This window comes from Syngnathus leptorhynchus, chromosome 3 (assembly GCF_054491065.1).
Source record: "Syngnathus leptorhynchus isolate UIUO chromosome 3, UIUO_Slep, whole genome shotgun sequence".
Taxonomy (NCBI): Eukaryota; Metazoa; Chordata; class Actinopteri; order Syngnathiformes; family Syngnathidae; genus Syngnathus; species Syngnathus leptorhynchus.
The window spans coordinates 3,640,403-3,662,591 of record NC_141197.1 but is presented as its reverse complement, the minus strand read 5'-3'; the positions used below and the strand labels follow the sequence as shown (position 1 = coordinate 3,662,591).

The 22,189-nt window shown below is 42.6% G+C and overlaps 1 protein-coding gene across 6 annotated transcripts in view; it reads left to right on the top strand.

Moving 5' to 3' along the window:
- cemip (cell migration inducing hyaluronidase 1) overlaps nucleotides 1-21,522 on the top strand; it is a 166,337-nt gene extending 144,815 nt beyond the window's left edge. For 3 of the 6 annotated variants that reach the window (XM_085906791.1, XM_085906792.1, XM_085906793.1), the window contains 7 exons: nucleotides 7,311-7,522; nucleotides 10,663-10,848; nucleotides 16,234-16,438; nucleotides 16,999-17,085; nucleotides 17,887-18,044; nucleotides 18,231-18,331; nucleotides 19,465-21,522. In XM_085906791.1, the coding sequence (XP_085762917.1) occupies nucleotides 7,311-7,522; nucleotides 10,663-10,848; nucleotides 16,234-16,438; nucleotides 16,999-17,085; nucleotides 17,887-18,044; nucleotides 18,231-18,331; nucleotides 19,465-19,592 (1,077 nt within the window). In that variant the 3' untranslated portion in view covers nucleotides 19,593-21,522. The remainder of the gene's footprint in view (nucleotides 1-7,310; nucleotides 7,523-10,662; nucleotides 10,849-16,233; nucleotides 16,439-16,998; nucleotides 17,086-17,886; nucleotides 18,045-18,230; nucleotides 18,332-19,464) is intronic. The other 3 variants (XM_085906795.1, XM_085906794.1, XM_085906796.1) reach the window with 2 other exon arrangements.
- Nucleotides 21,523-22,189: the final 667 nt, after the last annotated feature.

Here is a 22,189-nt window from a genome sequence, read left to right as displayed (position 1 = left end):
TTTAAAGCAAAATATTCAAGTTCATGAAACAAACAAAAAAAAAAACAACTGAAAAAGAAATAGTCAATAGTCAAATAGTCAAACTAAACTGAAGGAGGGTGATTTAAATGTCACCATTGGCCGTGACGCAACAACTGGGAGGGGAAAGCGCTGTTTTTTTTAGTTTTTAAAAAGCACAGGTTGTTACGCTCAGCTGGGGTGGTGAGCCAAAAGTGCAGAGGACCCAGGAGACAAGACACAGAGACTGAGGTTTTAGGGCAAAAACAATATATTTACTTCTCTCACGAAAAGGTGATCCAAGGTGGATAGGAGGGAGGAGACACTGGTTTGACGTGGAGTTGAGCGCTGACCACGGAAGGTTAACGTCGAAGCGTCGAGCACTGTCTCTCAGGGGGTTTTGTAGACAGCCTCTGACGAGATGATCTGGAACAGCTTGGTTGATTGAGATGAGCCACACCTGTGCTGGGCTGACTGGGGATGAGTGGCACAACAGTACCCCCCCCTGAGGGGAGGCACCGGACGACCGTCCCTGGGCACCTGGATTGTCCCGGTAGAAGTCATCCAACAACGAAGGGTCAGCAAGGTAGGACCTGGGCACCCAGCTACAGTCTTCAGGGCCGAAGCCCTCCCAGTCTACCAAGAACTGGAAGCCTCTTCCCCGGCGACGGACGGCCAGTAGTTTACGAACCTACCAAACAGGATCACCATCAGCCAGTACTCGAGGTGGCGGGGGAGTAGAAACTGCCGGTGCCAGGGGACTGGTGGCGACTGGCTTCAGCTGGGACACATGGAAAACTGGGTGCACTTTGAGAGCGGGAGGGAGATTCAGACGCACTGCGGAAGGGCCGATGATGCGGTCCACGGTGTAGGGACCGACAAACCGAGGGTTCAACTTGCGGGTAGACGTCTGAGAGGTTTGGAGGGGCAAGTCCCGGGCCAATAGCCAAACTTTCTGGCCAGGCTGGTAAACCGGGGCATGCCTCCTCCGCCGGTTAGCACCACGCTGAGATCATACTGAGGCACGGAGTAGCGCAGCCCGAGCAGTCCTCCAGATGTGTCGACACCGGCGGAGGTGGGCCCTGGTGGATGGAACTGCCACCTCCAGTTCCTGCTGTGGAAACAAGGGAGGCTGGTAACCCAGAGAGCATTGAAATGGTGACATTCCGGTGGCAGAGCTCTCCAATGTGTTGAGGGAATACTCAACCCAGGCTAGGTACTTAGCCCAGGAAGAGGGGTTGCTGGAGGCAACGCAGCGAAGGGTCTCTTCCACTGCCTGGTTGGCACGTTCAGTCTGCCCATTTGACTGAGGATGGTACCCGGAGGAAAGGCTGACCGTGGCTCCAATTCCCTTGCAAAAAGCCTGCCACACCTTGGAGATGAATTGGGGACCACGATCCGACACAATGTCTGAGGGAATACCATGGAGGCGTACGACATGGAGGGTGAGGAGGTCAGGCGTTTCAGCAGCAGAAGGAAGCTTGGGGAGGGGAATGAAGTGGACGGCCTTAGAGAACCGGTCGACCACAGTCAGGATGGTGTCATAACCCTGGGACATGGGAAGTCCAGTGACAAAGTCCATGCCAATGTGAGACCACGGCCGACTCTGAATTGGAAGGGGTTGTAGGAGGCCTGCTGAAGGGCGATGGGAAGCCTTACTACGGGCACAGACTGTGCAGGCAGCAACATACTCCTTGACATCCTTCTTAAGGGTGGGCCACCAGAATCTCCGGCCGACGAACTCCGCTGTCCGGCGCTCTCCGGGGTGACATGAAACACGGCTGGAGTGACCCCACTCTAACACTCGAGGACGGGCAGCATCTGGAACAAACTGCCTGTTCGGGGGTCCATTTTCAGGGTCAGGTTGGGCTTGCAGGGCCTCCATTACAACAGAATCTATGGGCCAGGAGATTGCCCCAACCACACGGGCAGGAAGAAGGATGGTGTCGGATATCTCCGGGACAGCAGGGCCCTCATCAGAGAACTGACGGGAAAGGGCGTCAGCTCTGACGTTCTTTGACCCTGGGCGGTATGTGAGAGTGAAATCAAACCGACTTAAGAACAGAGCCCAGCGGGCCTGCCTGGAGTTGATCCTTTTTGCTGTTCTTAAGTAGCTCAGGTTCTTGTGATCTGACCACACGACAAAAGGCAGTTTTGCTCCCTCCAACCAGTGTCTCTACTCCCTCAGGGCATCATGGACCGCCAGCAGCTCCTTGTTTCCCACATCATAGTTCCTCTCCGCTGGGTCGTAACTTCTAGAGAAATAACCGCACGGATGCACCTTCTGATCCTCCTCCGACCGCTGGGAGAGGACTGCCCCAACGCCCGTATCAGAAGCATCCACTTCCACAATGAATTGTCTCTCAGGGTCAGGGTGGACAAGCACTGGAGCTGAAGAGAACAGACCCTTGAGTCTGGTGAAGGCCGTCTCGGCTTCGGGCGTCCAGGAAAAGGGGCGTGTGATGGAGGTCAGGGCATTGAGAGGGGCAGCGATTTGACTATATCCCTTGATGAAGCGGCGTATGAAGCCTGCGAAACCCAGGAAGCGTCTGAGCTGAGTCCGGTTGGTAGGACGCGGCCACTCCTCCACAGCCTTGACTTTGGAGGGATTGACACTCATCCATCCAGCCTCCACTATGTTTCCCAGTTACGTTACAGAGTCAGAGTGGAAGACACACTTCTCGGCTTTAATGAACAGGCGATTCTCCAACAGCCGCTGGAGAACCAAACGCACATGCTGGTGGTGTTCCTTCAATGACCTGGAGAAGATGAGGATGTCGTCCAGGTACACCACCACAAAGACGTTCAACATGTCTCTTAACACATCATTTACCAGGCATTGGAAAACCGCTGGTGCGTTGGACAAGCCAAAAGGCATCACAAGGTACTCAAAATGGCCAAGATGGGTGTTGAAAGCTGTCTTCCATTCGTCGCCCTCTCTGATCCGGACTAAGTGGTAGGCGTTGCGGAGATCTAGCTTGGTGAACACCCGGGCATGAGTAAGAGGCTCAAAAGTGGAACTAATAAGGGGCAAAGGGTACTTGTTTTTTACTGTGATGTCATTAAGACCACGGTAGTCAAAGCAAGGTCTCAGGCCGCCATCCTTCCTGGCCACAAAAAAAACGGCTCTCTGCAGCAAGGATCCGAAATTCCAGCGTATATTGAGCCACTGAACGTGACCCCTGGCGGATAACCAGCAGGCGGCTAGAAGCATCTTGACCATCTGCAGGGTGATCAAACACAGCCCGAAACTCACTCTTGAACTGTGAGTAGTCGGTAAGAAAAACTGGGTTGTTCTCAACTGCCGCAATAGCCCAGCGGAGGGCGTCCTCGACCAGAAGGGACATGACAAAAGCAATTTTAGACCCGTCAGAGGAATATTTAGAGGGCTGATGGGTAAAAAGTAACTCACATTGTGCCAAAAAACCTCTGCTCAGATTGAAGTCACCGTTGAAAGGCCTAGGGCTGACTAGGCCAGGCTCGGACTGAGACTGCTGTGGGTTGGGAAGGACAGGGCTGGGTTGTTGGTTGGAAGCAGAGGCAGGGCCATGAACGGGAGCGGGATTTCCTTCGGCCGAGGAACGGACTGTAAGTGCATCCAGGGACCGTTGAATGCCAGATAGAGCTCCTGCAATAGACTGCACTTGGTTGGAAAGTGTTGCCACAGAACCAACTGTGGTTTGAGACGTCCTCTCCAGAGCAGTGATTTGAGACAAGACGGTCGGGAAAGCCTTATCTAATTCTTGCTGCAGTGAGGAGACCTCTTTAGCTTGACCAAAAACCAACTCACGTAATTCGGATGATCTTGGCTGCCCGGCCCCCGGGGTCCCGGCTTGGCTCATGATGGCTTCGACGTTCTGTTACGCTCAGGTGGGGTGGTGAGCCAAAAGTGCAGAGGACCCAGGAGACAAGACACAGAGACTGAGGTTTTAGGGCAAAAACAATATATTTACTTCTCTCACGAAAAGGTGATCCAAGGTGGATAGGAGGGAGGAGACACTGGTTTGACGTGGAGTTGAGCGCTGACCACGGAAGGTTAACGTCGAAGCGTCGAGCACTGTCTCTCAGGGGGTTTTGTAGACAGCCTCTGACGAGATGATCTGGAACAGCTTGGTTGATTGAGATGAGCCACACCTGTGCTGGGCTGACTGGGGATGAGTGGCACAACACAGGTCTGGTGAAGAGAATTTAGTGTGGTGATGTAAAAAAAAAAAAAAACAACAGTAGGGGCAGCAATGCAATTTAGGATGCAAGCTCTACTTGTGATGGACAGCATGCGAGCACACATCACGCCAGATATGCAAATCACGAGTCCGACGGCGCGCGTACGCGGCATTGTTTACACGATCGATGATCGATATATTTTATGATTTGGAGTGACAGATGGTTTGGTAATATTGTTGCTATATGATAGTTATTTGAAATATACTTTATATATCGTTATATGGGTCTGTGGAATAATTAGACATGCAAATCACGAGTCCGACGGCGCGCGTACGTGGCATTGTTTACACGATCACTGATCAATGGATTTTATGATTTGGAGTGACAGATGGTTTGGTAATATTGTTGCTATATGATAGTTATTTGAAATATACTTTGTATATCGTTATGTGGGTCTCCGGAATAATTAGACATGCAAATCACGAGTCCGACGGCGCGCGTACGTGGCATTGTTTACACGATCAATGATCGATGGATTTTATGATTTGGGGTGACAGATGGTTTGGTAATATTGTTGCTATATGATAGTTATTTGAAATATACTTTGTATATCGTTATATGGGTCTGTGGAATAATTAGACATGCAAATCACGAGTCCGACGGCGCGCGTACGCGGCATTGTTTACACGATCGATGATCGATGTATTTTATGATTTGGAGTGACAGATGGTTTGGTAATATTGTTGCTATATGATAGTTATTTGAAATATACTTTATATATCGTTATATGGGTCTGTGGAATAATTAGACATGCAAATCACGAGTCCGACGGCGCGCGTACTCGGCATTGATTACACGATCAATGATCGATGTATTTTATGATTTGGAGTGACACAGATGGTTTGATAAATGTGTTATTTATGTAATAATCATTTGAATAACTCTGAATGTTACGTTATGCCCGTTCTCAGCCTCTCGTTTGTGTATGTCACGTTAGCATACCGTATTGTTTAGCCTGTTGTTGCTGGTTCGTGTCTGTTTTTGGTGTTGGATTTTGACAAATACATTTGCCCCAAAAGTGCGACTTATACTCCGGAGCGACTTATATATGGTTTTTTTCACGTTATTGTGCATTTTATGGGTGGTGCGACTCCGGAGCGACTAATAGTCCGAAAATTACGGTATATAATTTCCGGACTATAAGTCGCGTTTTTTGTCATAGTTTGGGGGGGGGGGCGACTTATACTCAGGAGCGACTTATATATATGATTTTTTTCAGAAATTTTCAAAATTAAAAAATCCGCGATGTAGTGAAACCGCGATAAACGAACCGCGATGTAGCAAGGGATTACTGTCATTTGAACTGCAAGTGACGTCACCCGTGCCGCGCGGCTGTTGTTTACACAAAGGGCCAAGGATTTGATCATGGGATGACAAAGATGACGAAGGCCCCCACGTATTCAGCCCCACGTATCATTAGCGGCTTTGTTTGTACTTGAACTGCAAGTGATGTCACCTGTGCCGCGCGGCGGTTGTTTACATGAAGGACAAAGGATTTGATCATGGAATGATGAAGATGACGTACTACCCGCATCATTAGCGGCTTTGTTTGTAAGTGACACGAAGGATGAAGAGTTTGAAGGATTTAATGATTTGGAGTGACACCGAAGGTTTGAAAAACTATTATGGCTTTTACGCACACCCGGTCCTTTTCGACGGTAGCCCTCTTTCACCTCCGTGGATAGAGGTCAGGGGCCGCCGCTCGGCCGGGTGGCTGTCCGGGGACGGTGGATGGGGCTCGGACATGGCTTTTACGCATGCCCAGTCCTATTCTATGGAGCTCTCTTCCACCTCCGTGGCTGGAAGTTCAGTAGTTGTTGGCTCGTTGAACTCTTGTTTTGTTAAATAAAGAGCCGTTTACCAAACCCACATCTTTCCTGGTACTTTGTTAACGCTACAATATAGTTATATACTAGATCTCTGCAGCGCACGCGCGGCGTTGACATAAAGAACAAGGAATTTGATCGATGGATTTAATGATTTGGAGTGACACAGATGGTTTTATAGTGTTGTTGTAATATGATAGTTATTTGAAATATACTTTATACATCGTAATATTGGTCTGTGGAATCATTAGAAATGCAACTTACAACGGATCCGACGTCAGCATATGCGGCGCATACGCAGCATTGTTTACATAAAGCAAGATCGATGGATTTAATGAATTGGAGTGACACAGATGAATGTTACGCCAGACCCGTCAGCTTCTCGTTTGTTTATATGTCAAGCATGCCATCTTTCCATCAGTCCATCCATCCATCTATACATCTATCCATTCATTTATTGATTGAACTATCTTTTCATCGGTCCATCCATCCATCATCCATCCATTCAGCTTAATTTTCTTGCATGTTCGATTCAAAATGTTTAATTTATGACCAAGTGAAAAAAATATATAGAAACTGACAATTGCCATTAGACTCATCCAATTTTAAGGAAAAATACTTTATTGGGATATGTAAACAATATAGGTCTTTCTTTGAAATGATAACTTTTTTTTTTCAAATTTCAAAAGTACTAGTGGTATCAGAATTTAGTTTTGGTATCACTTTGCATTTTGCCCAGTTTGCTGGGATGGGTTCGACCTACTTTGTGACCCTAAATGTGACCCTAAATAGTACAAGTCGTAGTAGAAAATAGGATAGAGTTTAGATTCTGACAAATGACTCTTATGAATGCTCAAGAATCCTGGTCATTTGGACACTGGGACACAAAACACTACTATCCAATTTAGAATATCACTCTTGTTTTTTTCACTTTATAAGTAACAATATTTGTTATATCCAATTTAGAATGTCAAACTTGTTTTTTGTTCACTTTATAAGTAACAAAATAGAAGTGTAACTATGTAAATCCTTGGTTGAAATCTGGGCAGGACTAGATAAGCAGAATTGCTTCATCCCATTTCAGCAAGTCATGTAATACAGTGGATGAATTGTAATGAATGGTGACAATGTACAAGCCGAAATAAACAAACATGTACATAAACATTTATATTCAAACCTTTTCAATTTACTAAATAATACACCAAATACCCCCAAAAAATAAGACTTAGATCAGCCTAACAACGCAATGTTTATTTCCTACAGCTCTACGTCCAGACACGTAATCCTGCCAATCTGAACATGCACATAGTAAGAGATGAATACCCTGACCGACCCCTAATTTTAGAGGGTGCGTTGGGAAAGAGGAAGCACTACCAGCAGTTCCAACCAGTTGTCACTTTGGCAAAGGGGTATACCATCCATTGGGACCAAGCCGCACCTGCTGAGGTTACCATCTGGCTTATTAACTTCAACAAGTAAGTGAACATATCATGGTTTATAGTAGCAAGATGAAAACGTAGACACAGTGGAACACAAAAAAACAGCGATTCTGTTGCCCTCAAAATGCACGATTACAAATGTGGATCGTTGAGTGACAATTTTTTTTCGAGAAGTTCAGTGGCGAACACACATATAGCACAGGTATGTATACGTACATTAATGCTGAATAAAGATTGCACTCAAGTGTTGGGCAGTAATAACATATAAGGTTATTACTGGACGAACTACATAACTCAGCAGCATCGTCGTAGAGTCACTGTTTTCCAAAGATGATGGCTAAGCTCTGACTAGTAGAAAACGGGGACTAGTTAAATACAACTTCTGATTAATGTAAAAGATATTTTAATTCTACTAATCTCAGACATTTAGTCAACTTTCCCACCAGGTCTAATCCCAAAAGTCCAGATAAATCTATCTTGATTGACTTGAGTTTAACTAACTTGCTGCATAGATTTTCTTCCTTCATTGTCAATTGTAATGGCCTAAATCAGGGGTGTCCAAACCTTTTGCAAGAAGGGACAGATTTGATCGATAGTTTTTTCGAACATTTTTTAACTACAAAGGTTTCATGAAACTACACACTGTTATAAAACAGTTTTCATTGTCACAATTGTCTTTACTTTTCAAATGACAAAATAAACAAATATAAGCCACTCAAGCAGATGTGAACAACTCTAAAAACACAGATTGCCTTTCATTCATATCTGAAGAGTCAGATAACATTGAACAAACTGTATGAAATACCTTAAATTTACATGAGTTTAAAATTAAAATCAAACCCACAACCTTCTAAACTTGGAGGTGAATGATGATGATGATGATGATGATGATGATGATGATGATTATTATTATTCAAATTGAGGTATGGTGGCGCACTGGTTAGCACAAATGTGGTTAGGGAAGACAATAAACAACTGGACGTGTGTGTTTGCCGTCATAAATGTTTTACGTAGGTGCACGTTGATCTGTAGCTCAATAATACATTTGTGTTCATTTTAAAGGGGCATCCTGCTTAAATAGAGGGGGCATAGAAAGGCCCAAGTCCATCTTTACAGTTAAAAAGCAAGTTAACTCAACACGTTAGAATTCTGCACCTTCAAGCTGGCAGTGTGAGTTCCTCAAGTTAGGTGGTTGTCGTAGGAGTAAAAATGCCACCAGTTACATATGTCCATAGCTGATTGTGAAATAAAATCCAAATGAAAATTTGCTTGCTTATGTTTGAAGTAAATGTTTACACACACACACACACACACACACCCTCAAAAAATGACCATTCTCTTCCAGGCATCCAACTGTGCTTAGCATGCCCCTGAATTCACACTGAATAAGGTCCTGTCAGTAAGCCATACAGAAAGTAATCATGACACCCTAATTGAGTAAGCAGATAGTAGGTATATAAATTTTGTTACCACCATACTAATATTGCATTCAAAGCAATTAGCATGGATTTAAAGCCTATGAACGTATATATACTCAGACTTCAGGATCTTTATTATCCCCCGGGGTGGCAATTTCTTTTGCAACAACAGAACAACACAGTCACCATTCATTTATCAACATCACACAATATGGGCAGGTGCTGGGTTCAATTACACAATCATAATCATTACATTGTGCAGCATCCAGACACCTATACCTTTGGGGCAGGTTCACAATACCTGGTTCAAGAAGACCAGGTAAATACTTAGTGGTTGGCACTAAGGTGTTCCTATACCTATTTGTTCTGAGCCTAGATAACAAGTACCAGCGACCAGACGGCAGGACCCTGTAGTGGAAAGCCAGCAGGTGGGCAGTGTTAGAGTGGTGCTCACTCTAATTTATTCGCAAGAACCACACGGGAGACAGTATGCCCTTTGAGCACTTGCAAGTGGAGAATTTGTTCGTCACTGTGCATACAGCGATGTTCGAACAAAGTCTGACTTTGGATTCTTGCAAGAGAGTATTTATTGAGAGAAAGCAAGGTGGGAGTGAGAGTGGACAGGGTGGGGGTGAACCCCTGGCCTCTGGTCAAATCATAGCAGGGGGTGCTTTACGATGTTGTGTAAACAGAACAACTTAGATTGCTTCCTCTGCAGCTGGTCAATCAGTTCAAGGGATCTTAGCACTTTGTTTTACTACTTTGTTAAGACAGGACAATATTTGGTTAAATATTACAGGTTACATTTCAACATAAGCATAGGATCAAACTAATCTATCAACCCTAACAGGCAGGGTTGGACAGAATAGCCCTAGCTTTCCTAGTGGTCCTGGCTCTATACAGCCCAGAAAGCCCCATGAAACCTGTCCCAGCAATACTTAGACATTGTGTCTTAATAGGTTTGTGAGCGGATGGAGATTCACTTACTATGATGGGCCTTTTCAAGATTAAGATTATATCAGCATTTAATCTTCAAAACTCTGGTCAATTAGTATGACAGGCAGCAAAACTTATTGTTTGCAGTACTTTGGGTACTCGCAAAAATGGCCAAGTCTTTCTTGGTGGTTTATTATTGGCACCTGTTGCTCATCTGACGCTGCAGCATTGATAGCAATGAAAATGACAATGGCACCATTTGCAGGTGTGCAGCAGGTCTCGCAGCATGCCATTGACTTTTGTCTTTGTCAAAAGTCAATGGCATGCTGCGTGACCGGAATAGTTCTGGGGTATAATCTGATAGATGGTGGCTGTAATATTCTGTACTCACGCTAGGTACAAAATGTATAAGGACGACATGCAAAACTAATCTTTTAATTGCGGGAGCAGGAAAACACGCTGCATTCAGGAAGGTGTATGCTTCCAACATCCGGCTACGTCACTACGTGCTGCGTAATCCTAATGCTACGGACCAATCAGGAAAAGACATTTGGTAGATACCCAATGCGATAGGCTAATGTTACTGGACTGGCAGTACGAACATGTTCTAACAGAATTTTACAGTGGCCTTCTAGTAAATTATTTCAATGGCTGTTTCACCCAAAAAAAATCTAACTTTACAAGTTTAATGCTCAATTTTGAGAGACATGTGTTCCATAACAACTAAGTATTGTAGTCCAACTATTCCAAGTTTTTATTAGGGTATTAAATACCCGCAAAAGACTAATCCTTTGGACTTCTTGATATCTTTTTTTATTACAGAAATGACTGGATCAATGTGGGTGTGTGCTACCCTCAAGGCACTACCTTTGTTGTCATCTCAGACATTCACAATCGCCTGACCAAACAGACCCGGAAGACAGGAGTCTTCATAAGAACAATGCAGAGGGAGAAGCTCAACCACTCACATCTGACCAGGAGCTATTACTACTGGGAGGAAGACACAGGGTCAGACACACAAAAATGTCTTACAAATGTGTTATTTGTTATGGATTTGTACAAATGTCACTCTTCCTAAATATTGCGAGTTACGTGCAAATATGCATTTTCAGATTATGATGGATGGATGGATGGATGGATGGATGGATGGATGGATGGATGGATGGATGGATGGATGGATGGATGGATGGATGGATGGATGGATGGATGGATGGATGGATGGATGGATGGATGGATATTTTTATACATATTTCCACTCAATTTGGGTGATAATCAGGCACCTACTTCTTTTTTATGAGGCAACATATGGACAGGCAACCTCACAACATGAAGTAGGTAATTTTTGCAAGTTAATTATTGCAAGTTTTGTTCTAATATTTTAGAGAATAATTATCTCATGCCTAAACTTGCTCACACAAATTTTGGTGATAATTGGTCAGAGCTTTTGGACGTTGAGTTGTCACATTTTCCACCATTGTGCTGTTAATACCCCACCCCCTTTGGTGACGTCATACGCAAATTTTATCAGGTGTGTTGCAGTAGGAAGCCATATAAAACATGCAAAGCACCAGATCTCAAAGAGTGGAATTTGTGACCTCTGATGTCGTCCATTACCATTTTTGATTGCAGCTTTGTGCTGTACTATTCTCAATTTATGATTGTACTTTGTCCAACATCGATAATACCACATGGACATTTCAACAAATAAACATGTGTAGACATCCTATAATTTATGAATAGTTTTTTTTATATTCTGTCGGACGCATAGAGGCAAATCACGTCAAGTCAAGTTTATTTGTATAGCCCTAAATCACAAGCACTCTCAAAGGGCTTCACATAGACAATCAATTGACAATTATTCTCAAAGCATCTCCTGATCTTGAGCTCCCAAAAGGGCAAGGAAAAACTCCTTGAGAAACCTTGAGAAGGGACCACAGATGGAAGGATCCCCTTTTCAGGATCACCAGGCTGCAATGGATGCAAAGAGGGCACATAAAATACATAATATGGAAATCAAAAAGTGGATGTCCAGGCCAAAGCGAAGAGCTGTCGGAGGTGCCTTTGATTGTCCTGGCAGTGTCCTCTAGGAGGGTCATCCGCTGCAGTTCCCTCATGCTGAATTGGTCCACGAGAATCTAGATAGCCACCGTCAGCTTGGGTGTCACCTAACCACCTCCCCAGCAACAAACTCCAGCCGAATCGGCCACTAAAGGTTAATTAAAGGCCATATCATAGAAATATGTCTTTAAACGTGTTTTAAATGTTTCTACTGAGGTAGCAGTTCTAATATCCATTGGTAGGGCATTCCAGAGCTCTGGAGCCCGAATAGAAAATGCTCTAGCTCAAATGCTCACTCCACGCATTCAAGATTCGAGAAGAATTTATTCGCCATATTTGAGCGTGCCAAACAAGGAATTTGACTTCGTTACATCACAGTCTCTGTTCAACATTTAGGTGACTAACAACACTCAGGACATGTGAAAATGACAAATGACAATATTCTCAGCCATCCCCTGATCTTAAACTCCCATGAGGGCAAGGAATAACTCAAATCTCCGACTAGGGGAAGTGAGAAACCTTGAGAAGAGACCACAGATGGGAGGGTCCTACTTCCAAGATGACCAGGCTGCAATGGATGCAGAGAAGACACATAGTGCAAACAGTGTAGACAATCCAAAAAGGTGTGGAGAGCAGGATGTTATAGCACAGAAATGACTCTGAGACTCTAAGAGTGGTGTGAGTTCATCAGAGCAACAGCCTGGGGGAAGAAGCTGTCTCTGTGTCTGCTGGTTTTGGCGTACAGAGCTCTGTATCGCCGTCCGGAGGGGAGTAGTTCAAACAGACTGTAACCTGGGTGAGAAGGGTCTGTAGAGATGTTGCTTGCGTGTTTCCTGGTCCTGGACAGGTACAAGTCTTGGATAGATGGGAGGTTGATTCCAATGATCTTTTCTGCAGTCCTGATTGTCCGTTGCAGTCTGTGCTTGTCTTGTTTGGAGGCTGATCCAAACCAGACAGTGATGAAGGTGCAGAGGACAGACTGGATGATGGCAGTGTAGAAGGTCTTCAGCAGCTCCCGCGGCAGGTTGAACTTCTTGAGCAGTCTCAGGAAGTACAGCCTGCCGGGTTTGTTGTTAAAATAATAAATTTACTGCAACACACACAACAGCGGCAGTTACACTCAAGACCCAGCGTAACTTCTGCTCACTGTCAACTACTTCCGGGTACTGAGGACCCTCGTAGTTGTCCCAGGTGCCTTATTGAAATCCCCAAATACTCGCCACTCATACAATACAGTACTATTTGCATATAACGTGTTCAGAAACAAATTCAAAAATTAATTAAAAAATAATTAACATGGTGGGTGAGTATGAATGTCCATTCAAATATCCCCAAAAACACTATAATTACAATTGACCTCTCGGGGCAACCAATTTTTACTTGCAAGCTTAGGTTCCCCAATGGCTACAGCGAAGACACCACAGTAATAAGGTTCTTGCTTCTCCTAATTACCCCCTCTGACATAACTTGTCTGAGGAACTGTCCATAAACGATGTTATCTTTGAGTGATTTGGAGTGATGGGTTTCTGCACGTAAAATGCTTCCATCAGTTTGTATATGATCAATAGTAGTGTTTGATGTTGGTTTTTGTTCATTGAAAGAAATAAGTAAATCCAATAAATGTTTCATATCTATGTTGTCTCTTTAATATGATAGTGTTTAAATTACCGTAATTTTCGGACTAAGTCGCTCCGGAGTATAAATCGCACCAGCCATAAAATGCAGAATAAAGTGAAAATAAAACATATATAAGTCGCACCGGAGTATAAGTCGCACTTTTGGGGCAAATTTATTTGTCAAAATCCAACACCAAAAACAGACATGAACCAGCAACAACAGGCTAAACGATACGGTATGCTAACGTGACATATACACAAACGAGGAGCTGAGAACGGGCCTGATGTAACATTCAGAGTTATTCAAGTAAGTATTACATAAATAACACGTTTATCAAACTATCTGTGTCACTCCAATTCATAAAATCCATCTATCGTGCTTTATGTAAACAATGCAATGTATGCGCCGCGTATGCTGACGTCGGACCCGTTGTAAGTTGCATTTCTCATGATTCCACAGACCCATATAACGATATATAAAGTATATTTATATATATTTAGTATATTTATGTCAACAACGCCGCGCGTGCACTGCCGAGATCTAGAATATAACTGTATTGTAGCGTTAACAAAGTACCAGGAAAGATATGGGTTTGGTAAACGGCTCTTTATTTAACTAAACAAAAGTTCAACGAGCCAACAACTACTGAACTTCCAGCCACGGAGGTGAAAGAAAACTCCATAGAGTATGACCGGTCGTGCGTAAAAGCCATGTCCGAGCCCCATCCACCGTCCCCGGACAGCCACCCGGCCAAGCGCCGGCGCCCGACTTCCATCCACAGAGATGAACGAGAGCTCCCGTCGAGAAGGACCGGGCGTGCGTAAAAGCCATAATAGTTTTTCAAACCTTCGGTTACTCCAAATCATTAAATCCTTCAAACTCTTCGTCCTCCGTGTCACAAACAAAGTCGCAAATGATGCCGGTAGTACGTGGGGCCCTTCGTCATCCCGTGATCAAATCCTTTGCCCTTTATGTAAACAACCGCCACGCAGCACGGGTGACGTCACTTGAAGTTCAAATGACAGTAATCCCTTGCTACATTGCGGTTCGTTTATCACGGTTTCACTACATCGCGGATTTTTGAATTTTGAAAATTTGTGAAAAAAATCACATAAGTCGCCCCCCACCCAAACTATGACAAATACCGCGATTTATAGTCCAAAAATTACGGTAGTTGCTCGAACTAAAAATGTAGTAAAAATGTAAAAATTTTTGCATAATTTAGCGCAAAGGGAGAACTTAAGTGTCCTAATCTACCTCTTAATAACATCATATATGCAATATAACTATGTGTATAGACATCGACATTTTGTACTGATAGATAGATGGACGGACGGACGGACAGACAGACAGGGTAGCACGTCCGCCTCACAGTTAGGAGGGTGCGGGTTCGATTCCACCTCCGGCCCTCCCTGTATGGAGTTTGCATGTTCTCCCCGAGCCCGCATGGGTTTTCTCCGGGCACTCCGGTTTCCTCCCACATCCCCAAAACATGCTTGGTAGGCCGATTGAGCACTCCAAATTGCCCCTAGGTGTGAGTGTGAGTGCGGATGGTTGTTCGTCTATGTGTGCCCTGCGATTGGCTGGCAACTAATTCAGGGTGTCCCCCGCCTGCTGCCCGAAGAAGGCTGGGATAGGCTCCAGCGGTTCAGAAAATGGATGGATGGATGGATATATACGTGTGTGTGTTTATATATATATATATATATATATATATATATATATATATATATATATATATATATATATATATATATATATATTTATCAGGTCGTCACCTGGTGTGGACGTGGGTCCCGGACTCTTGTGGTTTTTATCGAAGTCCCGGACTTCTTTTACCTCTCTTGCATCACGCCGGGGTCACCATAAATTGTTGGGATTTATTTCTAATTTAACATAAACTCAAGTTACTAATCTGACTCCAATTTGTGACCTTACCCAACTGCCACTCATCCAACAATATGCACGCTCGTTCTGCAATAGAAAGGTATCAGGAAGCCAGCATTTTCACACACGAGTGGATTTATTCCTAACACACAGATCTAATACATGCCCCTGGGTCTCGGGTCCCTCTCAATACACCTCTGTACACCTCTGTTGCCACCAGCAGACGTACTCTACTTTCGAGTTGCCCAGCCATGAGTTATACTACACAATATGCAAATGGAACATCAACAAAGGCATTCTGTCATTACTCTATTGGCTATGTGTATACTGCAGTTAACTTTAGCTTGCTCTCATTGGTCTTTCTTCTCCTGCAGAATCACTTGCTCGCTCCTCCTGGTTGTAGTTTTCCATACAGGGTCACCAGTTGTTATCCACCAGCTGGCCCTGGGTTATCTTGTCGTCCTTGCTGCTCCTGGGTTATCTTTTGTTCTGGAACATTCCATTCTCATTCATCCTTGCACCACATGTCTTGTTTTGTTCCCACCGTCACACACTCAGCACTTTACAGTTTCATACTCTCATACACAGGATGTCTAATGAACTACTTTAAGCTCAAACTCTTATATTCCTTTAATATATATATATATATATATATATATATATATATATATATATATATATATATATATATATATATATATATATATATATACACACACACACACACACACACACACACACACACAACTACAGACAGAGCATTGATTTTAATCATGTTAATACTTCCAAACTAACTGGTGGTTCTGTGTTTTGTTGTGATGTATTTTGCAGGCTGCTCTTCTTGAAGGTTCAGGCTCATAATGACAAGGAGCAATTTGCCTTTTGCTCCCTCAAAGGATGCGAGAGGGTAAAGATAACAGCAGTCATCCCTAAAGGGAGTCCACCCAGCAATTGCATGGCACAGGCCTATCCAAAACATGCTGAGCTGCCTGTCGTAGATGTGCCAATGCCCAGGAAGATCCCAAATGACAGACTGGTGAGAAATGGGAAAAAATAGATTTCATACTCAAATAATATTCAAATGCTCAAGTTATGGTGGAGTAGACATTATACAAATATTTTGGAAAGTTTGATAATGAACATGTTGGCTTGCTGAATGTAGTTCAACAGTCTTAGGTTTATTTTCATCTGAAATGGGTTTGTCATCTGAAAAATCATCTAAAATTAAAAATTGTGGGCAAGCATATAAGTGCTTTTAATGTTCAAAGTGAAGATTCCAATTAAAAATCATAAATAGATAGATAGATGAAGAGAGAGAGACAGAGAGAGAGAGAGAAATACTTTATTATTGCAAGTATATGAGCTTAGAACCTGTATCGCCAGCAAGAGGTAAACATGCACTAATTATTAGGAACCAACACTGACATTAATACTTGATCTTGATTGAAGTAGTGATTTTATAAAATAATTTATAAATAAAAAAATTATTTATACAAAAGTCAGATGTATATCTATTTATTTCTTGTCTTATTGTGGCAACTCGGTCTCTCTCAAATGTCAAAATTGTCTCATTATATTTATTTTTGTTTGTTTCAGCACTCACCAGAGCACTTACTGGAAGTCAAACTAGAGTCCTATAATACTCGTTTTTTCCACATTAAGGAGGACTTTGCCTTTACGGAGGTAATTTTTTTTTTCCTTTGCGTTGGAGTTTGTCCTCACGGCTCTGACTTAAGATTTGCATACACTGCAAAATGTTACAAATGTTAGTTTTGAATTATAATTCAGTACAAATACATGGTCATATTTTAGGATTTGAGCTGTGGGACCAAGGTATTATGTTCAAATTTGTGCTCAATGCTTAATGTTATTTTGTTTTACTACTATTCCCTAAATTTCAATTCATTCATGGAGCTTGGTAAACCAGACCCAATGTTGTATCAGGTGTTGATGGCACTGGAAGCATTTATTTCAAAGGAAGATAGATTTTTTCCCCCCCTCAAAGTCATGCCGCTCTTTGCTGATTGGTTCCTTCAAATTGTCTGTTTGCTCAGGTTTGCCCCACCTCAGAAATGCACATTAGGCTACACCAAACCACCTAACTATTTTCCATTCATTGCGCAGATTAGTGGAAATGATACATAATCTGGGTCCTCCAAGGACCTTTTCTGAATTGGGCCCTGTTCTCTTGACTAGTTATAAAAGCCAATGGAATGCTAATGACTGAGGTAGAGAAAGTAGTACTAAACCTTAATATCAGTTCATATGTATGTTTAAGTATTCAAAGTAGCACACATTTGCCTCATGTAACCCTGAATTACTAACTGCTGAGACTTTTTCCTTTTTTCTTCCTTATTTAATATACCTTCTATTTTTAGAATACAGTGTATATTTACAAACATTGCTTTTAAGAATCTGATTAGATGATGCTGAACAGTGTGTAGTAGCACTTAAAAAAGTTATGTGAATGACTGGCAATGACAGGTGAATGGCCGGAAATTATACCAACCAGAAGATGGCGTGCAGTTAACCGTAATCGATGGGCATGATGGTAAGGTGATAGCGAGCAAAGCCTTCAGGAACTCAATCCTTCAGGGTGTGCCTGCGCAGATAAACAACTACATCAGTGGACTGAAAGATGGGTAAGAGCAGGCTTTGCAATGTCTCCAGCAACACAATACAGAAATCTTTGATTCATAATGAACTGAAGTAAAAATATCCAACTGAAATGATTATTTTCCTTACTCAAGTTTGTGAAACATGATTAATTGGAGTGACTTGAACCACGGTTTCTTTATTATTGTTATTTTGTCCTATGCTTTCTCCAGTTCTGTTGTTCTCCTGACATCAAAAGGCCATCTGATAACAAGAGGTCCATGGACCAAAGTATTGGAGCGACTTGGAGCGCACTCAGGAAAGCCATTGAAAGGTAATTTCTGACAACAAAATATGATTTGTTTCTCAATTAAATGTGTTGTGTTAACCTTAATGTTTACTAAAATAGCAGTCTGCTAATTTACAGTGAGTGATGCTGTTTCAGGACATAAAATAATAAATGCCAAACTCGGGCATCCATACATTCATATCTGACAATATTTGGAAAGCACAGAGCATTTGTTTAGATACTAGATCATAGGTGTCAATTTTTTTTTTTTTTTTTTGTGGGCCGCATTGTAGTCATAGCTTCTTTAGGAGGGCCATTATGACTGTCAACCCAAATAAATGTATGAGCACCTCATATTATATACAGTAAAAGCTACAAAACAAACTGACAAATAACTTGTTTTCATATCAGATGAGTAAAAACTGGTCAAATATTTTAAAAAATTTATATTATTAACAGTGAAGACAATTTGCAATTCTAGTAATGATGAATTTGATGCACAATTTGTCTCCGCATATAAAATGATGTGGCGGGCCATATCTGGCCCCCGGGCCTTGAGTTTGACATCTGTGTAAAAGATGATGAATAGACATCATAATTCAAGTTAGGTACATTTTATTTATAATACGCCAATTCTGAACATGTTATCTCAAGGGATTCCTCACACATTAAAGGTAAACATGTCGCACCAAAATGGTGGCATTTTGCCTCTCAAACTTTGAGACAGAGAAACTGCAATTTCCATCTACTCGCACCCAGGCAACCAGTAATTTGCTGGTTGAAATGAAAGAACTATTCTTGAATATTTTTTTGTTGCTGACAAACCCGTACTCCACATTTCAGTAATATAGTGTAAATAAGTGGGATGAATATTTACACTTTGATATTTACTCTAGCCCTTGCTTGACACAAATCTTCTACTTGCGCCCCTAAAATGTCAGGTTACAAAGTTAATCTCGAGCCCTGCATTGGCAAAGGAAAAGTTTCCCTCTGAGGTATAATCTATGAACTGAGACTTACTATGTGCTACAATCATTTGTGGTTTTGGACTGGAAGAGGAGACTAAAATAACCAGACCCACTCAACAGCTTTGGACACGCAAGCCAGAAGAAGCTTGCTTAGAAGCAACAATCTTCACGTCAGGTCCTCACACCCTCTTCAATGTTTTCCTCCTGTAGATAAATTGGCGTTTGTAGGCTTCAAGGGCTCATTCCACCCTGACTGGATTCGATTGGAAGTGGACCCCAACAGAGCCAAGATCCACCAGGTCCTGCCAATCCCTGTTGTCCAGAAAATGAAGCTATGAGTGACAGGCAGAACAGGAAGAACAACAAAGAGCCTATGTGGCTGCAATATCATCAAAACAAAAAAATACACACACATACTCACTCAGACAACGTTGACTATAGACTTTTGTGGTCCAGGTCCAAGTGGTGTGTTTTTGAAGAGGAATTGTTTGCTTGGCTGTGTTGAGAATGGGAAGCATTGTCCAGGATGACTATGAGACCACCTCATTACTAGACGGCTTAAACTCGACGTAGAATTCGTACATTAACGGGAAGTTTGAGATGCTGCACTTCTATCACGAGCACATTAATCATTACTATAGTCCTGCTGGTCAAACATATGGCAATTTAACTGTGCGCATTTTGCATAACATGCCCCTGAGGAGTTATTGTCAGAAGACACATGCTGGTTCAAGGTGAAAGCCTTTTTGCTGTGTAAGAAAGCTAAGAAGCTGCTCAGATGATGGTTGGTTGGCCACGCTTGTCAGATATTTTAAGCGTCTAAAACTCCAGAGTTCAGTTGAAAGCTGAAGCTTAGATAACAACAAAGTTTATTTTTGTCAAGCTAAATATTACTTATGGAAAAAGACAAATCTATGCGTATGTGCTTTACATTTAAAAGCACTCATCTGCTGGGTATATGTTAGGGTTTATAAACTATCTTGATCGTATGATTATGTTGGGATGTAGACTACAATGATGAACTTTGTTTGAACCTTTTACCTTTCCTTGACCCTGAAAAGTTTAACCATTCAGTTGTTGAAACTTTCCAAATAGTGTGGAAACATCCTTGTTTAGTTAGTCATCTAAAATGCTCCACTAGGTTTTATTTCCACACCTCGTAAAACAATAAACTGGGACCCTCTGCACTGATTAACCATTTGCTGAGGTGACCACCAACTGGGACCCTCTGCACTGATTAACCATTTGCTGAGGTGACCACCAAACATGTCAAATGTCACCCCCACCCTACTTGTTCTCAATAAATATGCTCTTGTAAGAGACTAACGGCAGAGTCTGTTTGAACATTGCTGTACCTACAGTAACGGACTAGCTCTCCGCTTGCAAGTGCTTAAAGGGCATACTGTCTCTCGTGTGGTTCTTGCAAAATGAGTTAGTCAGAACATCTCCAACAGTTTGCGTCTTGGTCGCTGACATTTCTTCTTTGTTGCAACTGTGTGTTGGATTTCTATGATGTCAACCAGCGACCTCTTCAACATCAATATTATAAGCAAGATTTTGTCAAAACAAAATGAAATGTGTATCATCTGCATCCTTCCATGAAAGTGTGGCTATTGGTAATCTGTGAAACAAGGGTCCTAAATGTCGATGTTATTAAACTCAATTACTCAGCAAAAAGAAAAATATAGTGATTGTTAGCATCCAATGCAGGGTTGTGTAATAGTAGCTTGTATATGTGATACATTGCTCTGTATTTTTAGTGTTGAACAAGCAAGAGGCCCATAACTAAAGAATCCACTAAATGTCAAACGATGGAGTTTTTATAGATGTAATTTTCTTATTTAAAAGTCCTGCAGAAACATTTGTTCCAATCTGGACCCTACCTTTGCCGAAATAGCTGGTCTTTTTTCGGAGGCTGTAGGAGTAATTCAGTGTTTTGTATGTTTGACTTGTTTTAAAAATTCCACAGATATGGCATATATTTTATACTTATTTATTGTACAGACTCCACCAATCCACATCTGCAATGAACATCATCTGAGTTGTAACATTGTTGCTTTCCTCTGTGTACATGTCGAGGTAATAGATCAATGTTTCAACCTCTTGCAAACTTGCATATGCGAAACAAAATGAATGTGTTGTATGTAATTGGAGCCTGACGTTAATGTTTGTCTTTTGAGACTTTTGTACAGAAATAAATAATGATGAGAGATTGACTGGTATCTTTTTTTTCACAGTCATGATCATAGCTTGTCACGCCAAACAGCCAACCATTCTAGGGTGTTCTGATTCACATTCAGCAAGTCAGCATTGTTCAGGCTGCATGATAAGGGGCACGCTAAGGATATGCTCGATGGTCTGGGCGCCCTCTCCTTATCGGAGGCACCAGACTCTGGCCTGGAAGTCAGCGGTGGGCACAATGGGGATGGGTCCGCTTTGCTTGCCAAATTTCCTCTCCAGACTCTCCTGCACCGACATGAGCAGGTGGTACGCTGATATGTTCTCCAAGCTTCTCGATGGCGTTGACGTAGGCGGCCGTCTGCAGATCCAGGCCTAGGTTGTCATGATTTGCCATGGTGTGGGCCAAGCCGGAGTGCAACACTCACACGACTGATCCGTCCGTTCCCAGGCCCCTTATCCTTTTGCCACCCACAAGATCGCAATTGGTTGGACTGTTTTGACGTGTAATGTTAGGATTGGTCTCTTTACAGATTAACTGGGTCACGACGAGAATGTTCCTAACTTGACCCTTTGATTTTTTCAATGTGGCAAGAACAAAGAACCAGTTAAAACATTTCAAAACTGGCATCCTGCAAAGTTACAGGACAGCACTGAAGTTTTTATGTGTTGTGACATGGCCAAAATACTCCAAAGATCAAGAATTGCACCACACTTCATGCAGCGTTTTCTTTTTTTTTTCTTTTTTTTTTTTAAG